We start from the raw sequence: 8,526 nt of genomic DNA on the forward strand, positions 1-8,526 counted from the left end.
ATGCTGTATATTACATCCCCCAGATTTGGTCCATCCTTTATCCCCATGTCTCTGCCATTGCTCTGGTAAAGACCACAGCTACCTCTTGCCTCATGGCCCCAGCATCTTCCCAGGTATCTCTGCCTCCCCACTCACTGTCCACATAGTCCCAAGTCCATGCTTTTCAGTGTTGTATCTGATTGCGGCACTCCCCATGCTATCAGAATTAAATTCCAGTCCTCAGAGCTCTTTGTAGTCTGCTCTTGGTGACTTCATAAAATTCTCACTCTCTTTCAGCCATCAACCAGACCCCTTTACATTTCCTTTATACCGTTCAAAAATATCTCCCAAAAAGAAAAGAAAAAAAAGATATAAAAATATCTTCCAAGAACTGACTTAAAAAAAAAAAAAGTAACTGGAAAGCTCTAAGTTCAATCTGAGATACTGTTAAAAAACAGAAAAGTCCAGTTCTTAAAAGCATGTTTGAAGGACTTGTTGTTAAAAAAAAAAAATCCATCCTATTTAACTGAGCTATTTAATTGAGGAAAAACCTAATTTATGGGCTGCATCAAATGGGAAAGTGTCCACATAAGAGAATGGGTGTCAGTGGGTTGAAGTATAATCCTGGGGACAATAATGGAGCCCTTTTTAATTTTTAAAAATATTTGTTTCTTCCTTCCTTCATTTTTGGCTACACTGGGTCTCCGTTGCGGCGTGCAGGCTTTCTCTCCTTGCGAGCAGCGGCTGCTCTGTAACTGCGGCGCACAGGCTTCTCACTGCGGTGGCCTCTCTTGCGGAGCTCGGGCTCTAGGGTGTGAGGGCTTCGGTAGTTCAGGCTCCCGGCTCTAGAGGGTGGGCTCAGGGTTGTGGCACTCAGGCTTAGTTGCCCCAAGTCATGTGGGATCCTCCTGAACCAGGGATCAAACTTGTGTCCTCTGCCTTGTCAGGCAGATTCTTAACCACTAGACCCCCAAGGACGTTCCATGGAGCACTCTTAAGAAAGGCCATGTCACAAATGATCCCACGGGGCTCCTCTCTCCATGGAATTTTTCCCAGGCAAGAGTACTGGAGTGGGTTGCCCTTTCCTCCTCCAGGGGATCTTCCTGCACCAGGGATCGAAACTGCGTCTCCGGCAGCTCCTGCATTGCAGGCGAATTCTTTGCTGGTGAGCAGTTATGTGACTACCGGGTGTAAACTCTGAGCCTTTGACCCTCCTTTGCCCGTTTTAAACTGGATGATTTGGGGATCTGCCCAAATTGGATATTCACTCATTACTGGGTATGTGGTTCGCTAATATTGTCTCCTATGCATAGCTGCATTTTCATGATTTCCTTTGCTCTGAAGACGCTCTTACATGATACACCACTGCTTTATCTTCGCTTTTGTTGTCAAATCCAAACCATTATGACCAAGATTAACATCAGGGAGCTTGCTTCTTTCCTCTAGGAATTTCATGGTTTCAGATCTTACATCCAAATCTTAATGTAGTTCAGATCATTTCTGTGTGTGGTGTAAAACAGCGTCCAGCTTCTTTTTCATTTTTTGAAATTGAGATATAATTGACATGACGTTATGTCAGTTTCATGATTCACTGTTTGCATATATTGCAGCTGATAACAGTGCATCTAATTAACACCTATTATATACATAGTTACAGGTTTTTTTTGTTCTGGTCAGAATTGTAAGGTTTAGCCTCTAAGTTTTTATCTTTAGATGTGGATTTCCAATTTTCCAAACACCGTTTATTAACTAAACTAGCCTTTTACAATTATGTATCCTTAGTGCCTTTGTGAAAACTGATTAGCCAGAGGAGCATAGATTTATTTCTGCACTCGCTATTCCGTCCCATTGGTCTGTCTTTATGCCTATACCGTACTGTTTCTGTTACCACTGATTTGACATATAGTTTGAAATGAGGAAGCTCAATGTTTTGTTCTTCTTTCACAAAATGTTTACAGTATTTGGGAGTATTTTATGGTTGCATGCAATTTGGGGATTTTTTTTTCTATTTCTGTGAATAATGACAAAAATGGGTGAACTAGACCAACATTGCTGTTGAACAAAATAGATATAACCTTCACTTTGTAGATCCTGCATGGAGATCGAACATCAGGATGTAAAAGCAAATACAAAGCAAAACCAAATAAATAACGGTGAATGCTTTAACTGGTGTCTGGATTATGTTATCCTGGTAAAGTCATTCTCTAGACCATGAGACTTTTTTTTTTTTCAGGACAAATAAAATGTGGGAATCCTTGTCCAGTATTGGTTCTATAAGAAGACAGCTGATGTCACCACGCCCACAGCCTTCTTTCTGCTCCAGGACACTCTTGACATCCTCTCCATGTTTTTTCACAAAGATGCCCTGAGAACCACAAGTCAGGCTGCTCTGAAAATCACGTATCTTACACAGATGGGAATTGGGTCCCTGGTCAATGTCATCCTTTTCTTCCACAGCATCTCTCTAGTCTTGATTGGTCAGAGCCAGAGACCCACAGACATGATTCACACCCACATGGCAGTGGCCAATCTCCTGGTTCTTCTGTCCCCTGGCATTGCCCACACAATGGCAGCTTCTTTTCCGAGGAAGCCCCTGTCGGGTCTTGGGTGTAAGTTTGTGTATTACGTACAGAGGGTGGCTCGCAGCACCACCCTGTGCTCCACCTGCGTCCTGAGCACCTATCAGTCCTTCACTCTCACCCCCAGGAGAGCGGAGTGGGTGGTGCTCAGAGGAAGGGCCCCCAAGGTCATTGGTCCTTCCTGCTGCACCTGCTGGATGCTCAGTTTCATAATGCACATCATTGCTCCTCTGAAAATCACTGGTCCACCAAACATGCACAACTATACTGATACCAAAGACAAGTGGTTCTGTTCATCCTCACCTGATGAAATCGGTACGAGCTATTTGTGGTCTGTCTCTGATGCCGTGTTTATTGGCCTCATGGTCTGGTCCAGTGGCTCCATGGTGCTTCTCCTGCTCAGACACCGCCAGAGGGTACAGTATATCCACACCCCCGCTGGGCACCACAGATGCCCCCCGGAGACCAGAGCCGCCCACACCATCCTGATGCTGGTGGTCACCTTCATCACCTTCTACTTCCTAAATTCTGTTCTGTCTTTTTATATTACAGCCTTCTTTGATATTCGTCTATGGCTGATACAGACCTCTAATGCATTGGGCTCCTGTTTTCCTACCATTTGCCCTTTCCTGCTGCTTCTTAGAGATCCTAGAACTCCTAGGTTCTGCTCTTGACTTGTTCGAATGTATGGTTAAAGTGCTAAATATCTAGTAGTCACTTTCAATAGCCATAATTATTCTGAAGTACTCAGTATCCTTTTTTTTTTTTGAGGTACGATTAACATATAACCTCGCATTAGTTTCAGACAGACAACACAATGGACGGACATTTATTCATGTTGCAGAATGATCATAGTAAGTCTAATTATGATCCCCGCACGTTCACAGATGATACGAACTTCTTTCTTGTGATACGAACTTTGCCACGTTTATTGATTTTAGTTTGTTTATTATTATTATTATTTGGCTGTGGGGCACATGGGATGTTAGTTCCAAAACCAAGGATCAAATCAGCACCCCCTGCAGTGGAAGGTCCAAGTCTTAACCACCAGGGAAGTCCCTGTGACGAGAACCTTGAAGGTTGACTCTCTTGTTCTTCTTCAGTCATTAAGTTGTATCCAACTCTTTGCAACCCCATGGACTGCAGCACACCAGGCTCCCCTGTCCTTCACCAGCTCCCGGAGTTTGCTCAAAATTCAAGTCCACTGAGTGTGATGCTATTAAACCACTGCATCCCCTGTCACTCCCTTCTCATTTCACCTTTAGTCTTTCCCAGCATCAAGGTCTTTTCCAACGAGTCGGCTCCTTGCATCAGGTGCCAAAGTATTGGAGCTTCAGCTTCAGTATCAGTCCTCCCAATGAATACTCAGGGTTGATTTCCTTTTTGACTAATTAGATCCCCTTGCAGTCCAAGGGACTCTCAAGTCCCAACACCACAGTTCAAAAGCATCAATTCTTCATCGCTCAGCCTTCTTTTTGGTCTAGCTCTCACATCCATACATGACTACAGGAAAAACCATAGCTTTGACTATCTGAACCTTTGTCAGCAAAGTGATGTCTCTGCTTTTTAAGATACTCTCTAGACTTATCGTAGCGTTTCATCCAGTCTTTTCATTTCATGGCTGCAGTCACCGTCCGCAGTGATTCTGGAGCCTAAATAAAATCCGTCACCGTTTCCACTTCCCCCCTTCTATTTGCCATGAAGTGATGGGACCAGATGCCACATTCTTAGTTTTTTTGTATGTTTGACTCTCACATGCTGAGCTTCCCAGGTGGCGCTACAGGTAAAGAACCCACCTGCCAATGCAGGAGACGTGGGATCAGTCCCTGGGTCAGAAGATCCCCTGGAGGAGGGTACAGAAATCTAGTCCAGTATTCTTGCCTGGAGAATTAGAAGGACAGAGGAGCCTGGCAGGCTGTGGTCCATAGGGTCACAAAGAAAGAGTCGGACATGAAGGAAGCGACTTATGTGATGAAATGTAGTTGATTATATTCACCATGTGGTTCATCACATCCCCTTGACTAGCTTATTTTATAACTAGAAGTTGATACCTTTTGATGTCTGCACTCAACACCAAATTTCTACATAATTTCCAATGAGCTGAGAAGGTTCATTTAATTCCAGAGATGCCTTAGGAGATCTGAAAGTCAATCCATGAATCATCAGCTTGAGAAATGTACAAACCATTACTAAGGAAACCATTTCACCCTTGACCAATGCAGCTGTCTGAAGAAAATCGCCTTTCTTTAGGAACATTTCAAGAGTTTCACCAAATTTTATCCTTGTGTGTTGCGGCTAATAGTGGACACACACTGGCACATAATCCAATATTGATCTCCATGAATATTATTCTTGGGTGGGTGGAGATTTGATTTCTGAGATAAAGGTAATACACATGAAAATGAGAATATGTTTCTCTATATTACCGTGTACCTTTATTTCACTTCTATTTCTCCAATGTGCTGTAGTGTTACACAGAAAATCAGTGCTGTTCAATGGCTTGCTTCTCCTTTAAACCTGGATTGCTTACATGGTAGACTCTCAATAAATTTAGTCGATTAGATGGATGGTGTGAGCTGAAGGAAAGACCAGTAGCTGCCTTCTTTTTTATTTGTCACTTGAATATATAGTTTTCATGATTGCATTTTGTAAATTTGAGATTTGTTTCTATTTCTCCACTTTGGTTTTTTTTCTGTTTTTTTGCCTTCCTTTTAGTGTGTTATTTGTAAAGTCCTATTTTTAAATTTAAGGTGCTAATGTATAGCTGTGTTCCAGTGACCTTTTGGTCGTCATGTAAGGATCCCCCGATAGAGTATCTATATACATTACTACTGACAAGTAATGCTATGGTTTTAGCTGTCATGAGATAGTTGTGCCTTATACAAAATAAGAAATGAAGAGAAAGTAGAGTTTATGCATGTGTCAATGTGATTGCCTTTTCCAATGCTCGTAGTTCTTTTTTGTTAAGTGTTTTTTTCTTTGGTACAATTTGTCTTCTGAGTGAAGAAGTCCCTTTAGCTTTTAAGGAGTTAGTTCTACTATGAGTGGATTTTTTCAATATCTATTTATCTAAAAAATATCATAATTTTACTGCCTATTTTTCTTATTAAAGTGTATAAAAGGTAATAAAATGTGATCAATAGTAGAAGTATATTTAGTGATAGACAACCTCCTCTTAAACAGTAAGAAATTAACTGCCTATGAATTATTTTTATCTTTAAAATAACTGAATAGAAGTAATTTCAACCCTACTTCATTTTTCACACTACTATATATAAACAAGGTAACCTACTATGTGGCACAGAACTGGTGGCCGTCCTGCTCATCAGGTACAGTAAGAATGGGGGTCTCTAATGTGAGTCAGCTGGACTGAGGTGGATGAACCTAGAGCCTGTTATACAGAGTGAAGTAAATCAGAGAGAGAACAACAAACATCATATATTAACGCACATATACGGAATCTAGAAAAATGGCATCTGAACCTATTTGCCAGGCAGGCATAGAGACGCAGAGGTAGAGAACAGACTTGTAGACACAGCGGGGGGAAGGCGAGCGTGGGATGAATTGAAAGGGTAGCACTGAAATATATACAACACCATGTGTAAATAGCTAGCTAGCAGGAAGCTGCTGTATAGCCCCGGGAGGTTGACTCGGTGCTGTTTGAGGCCATAGAGGGGTGGGATGGGGAGGGCAGGGAGGCTCACAGGGGGTGTATATGTACATATAGCTGATTCATGTTGTCATATGGCAGGAACCAACACAACATTTTTAAGCAATTATCCTCCAATTAAACATTTTTAATATTAATAATAAAAAAGATGACGGTCCAAGGGAAGGCCAGGCCAGGGCGTCTAGTGCACAAGAAGACCAGTACTACTGTTGCCTTTACACAAGTCAGCTCGGACGACAAGACCACTTCGGCTGAGCTGGTGGAAGCTGTCAGCACCCGTTACAACAACAGATATCATGAGATCCGCCATCACTGGGGAGGCCGTGTCCTGGGTCCCAAATCAGTGGCTCCCATTGCCAAGGTAGAAAAGGCGAGGGTCAAAGAACAGGCCACCAAACTGGGCTAATGTACACTATTGAGCTTTCTGTACGTGAGAGTAATAAATACTTCTTAGACCAGAAAAAAACTTTTTTTGGCTGTTTGACTTGTAGGAACTTGGTTCCCCAACCAGGGATCGAAACTGCACTCTCTGCATTGGAAGTGTGGAGTCTTAACCACAGGACTCCCAAGGAGGTCACCCAAAATTTCTCATAGAAAGTCACAGGAATACTAGACTCGGGATCCAGTGATGATGCTCATTATTTTGGAGACATGAAAATGCATTGAGTGTTATGTGGGGGAATGAATGGGAGGGCAGTTTGGAGGAGAATGGATACATATATACAGCTGAGCTCCTTTGCTGTCCACCTGAAACAGTCACAACCTGGTTAACTGGCCATACTCCAATATAAAATATATAGTTTAATTGTAAAAATCTGGAAAAAGAGAAAAAAAAAGGATTTGGGCTTTTTTCCAGGTTGATGAAAATTTCCTAAAATGAGTGTGGTAAAGACCACAACAGGCTTTCCTGGTGGCACAGTGGGAAAGAATCCACCGGCTAAACGAGGAGACGTGGATTTTATTCCTGGGTGGGGAAGATCCCCTGGAGAAGGAAATGGCAACCCACTCCAGTATTCTTGTCTGGGAAATCCCATGGACATAAGGGCCTGGAGGGTTACAGCCAGTGGGGTCGCAAAGAGTCTGGCAAGACTTAGAGACTAAACAACAACAAAGACCACTCTCTGAATAAAGTAAGATCACTGAGTGGTGTATTTTAAATGGGTGAGTTATGTGGTATGTGAATTAAAGCTGTTCAAAGACACTGTTACCAAAACCGAATTGGTAAACACCTGCCTATATATAAGAAAATACCTTGAGGAATAAGCCCAATTGGAAGTGTGGTAAAAGAAAAAAAAGTTTGATGCACCTTCAAGCGATCCTATAGTACTTGATGACAACTTTGATTCGGAACTACCGTTTTCCACAGGGAATTCAGAAAAAAGTTTTCTGCCAGCTATTTGGCTGCCCATTCAGATCTTTTCATTGATTCTCAAAAGCTGTCCTTAATCACCCAAGAAGGAAGATGATTTACACTGGGGATAACATTTGCTCCTCACTGGAAACGCCCCAGACTCCCCACGAGGTTAGTGTCACCCACACAGCAGGTGACGTGATAACGGAATCTCTGTGGAGAGACCAAGGTTAGAAACACCATCCCTATAACCATGATCTCAGGTGCTCGGGGCTCATCCTGAGTGACACATCCCTGCACAGAGCTCTGAAGCAAAGACCAGCCAGGTGAGTGCTTCCTTCTGTTCAATCTCAGGGCAAAGACTGGGAGAGACATTGCCTCCAGCAGGAGAGGGACTTAAGACTTAACTCACACTGGGCAGGACAGGGGCAACACAGCCTCACTTGAGCATCCTCATCCATGCTCTGCTGGGTGGAGGGTGGCTGTGAGCCGGGGAGTGTCTCAGGCCGGGAGCAGAGCCAGGTGGTCCACGGCAAAGCCCTGTGCCCTGGAGTCTCTAAAGATGAGAGGAGGGATGGGGTCTCTCTGGATTGTGTGCCAAGCCTTGGAAGATTCCGTCACTGAGCTCCTCTCTGTTGTTAACAAGGACTCTGCTCACTGTAGGCTTTCCTGATAGCTCAGCTGGTACAGAATCTGCCTGCAGTGGGGGAGACCTGGATTCGATCCCTAGGTTGGGAAGATCCCCTGGAGAAGGGAAAGGTTACCCACTCCAGTACTCTGGCCTGGAGAATTTCACAGGCTGTATAGTCCATGGGGTCGAAAAGAGTTGGACACGACTGAGCGACTTCCACTTTCCCTGCTCATTGTAGCAGACCTCACACATCTATGCTTGCAGGCAAAGGAGTCCCCCTGCCCCCTTTCTCAGTATATCGGCACCTGAGACCCTA

General features: G+C 43.5%; 1 protein-coding gene across 1 annotated transcript; it reads left to right on the forward strand.

Annotated features, from left to right (window-relative positions):
- The first annotated feature begins 665 nt into the window (after positions 1 to 665).
- LOC138419340 (vomeronasal type-1 receptor 4-like) lies at positions 666 to 7,897 on the forward strand. Its single transcript, XM_069552101.1, has 2 exons — positions 666 to 3,712; positions 4,473 to 7,897. Exon 1 carries the CDS (start codon positions 2,324 to 2,326, stop codon positions 3,230 to 3,232), a length of 909 nt encoding a protein of 302 aa, XP_069408202.1. The 5' UTR covers positions 666 to 2,323; the 3' UTR covers positions 3,233 to 3,712; positions 4,473 to 7,897.
- The last annotated feature ends 629 nt before the right edge of the window (positions 7,898 to 8,526 follow it).

This window comes from Ovis canadensis, chromosome 14 (assembly GCF_042477335.2).
Source record: "Ovis canadensis isolate MfBH-ARS-UI-01 breed Bighorn chromosome 14, ARS-UI_OviCan_v2, whole genome shotgun sequence".
Classification (NCBI taxonomy): Eukaryota; Metazoa; Chordata; class Mammalia; order Artiodactyla; family Bovidae; genus Ovis; species Ovis canadensis.

Excerpts from the sequence above, each read along its gene's own strand:
- LOC138419340 (XM_069552101.1), top strand. The coding sequence starts at position 2,324 with ATGTTTTTTCACAAAGATGCCCTGAGAACCACAAGTCAGGCTGCTCTG.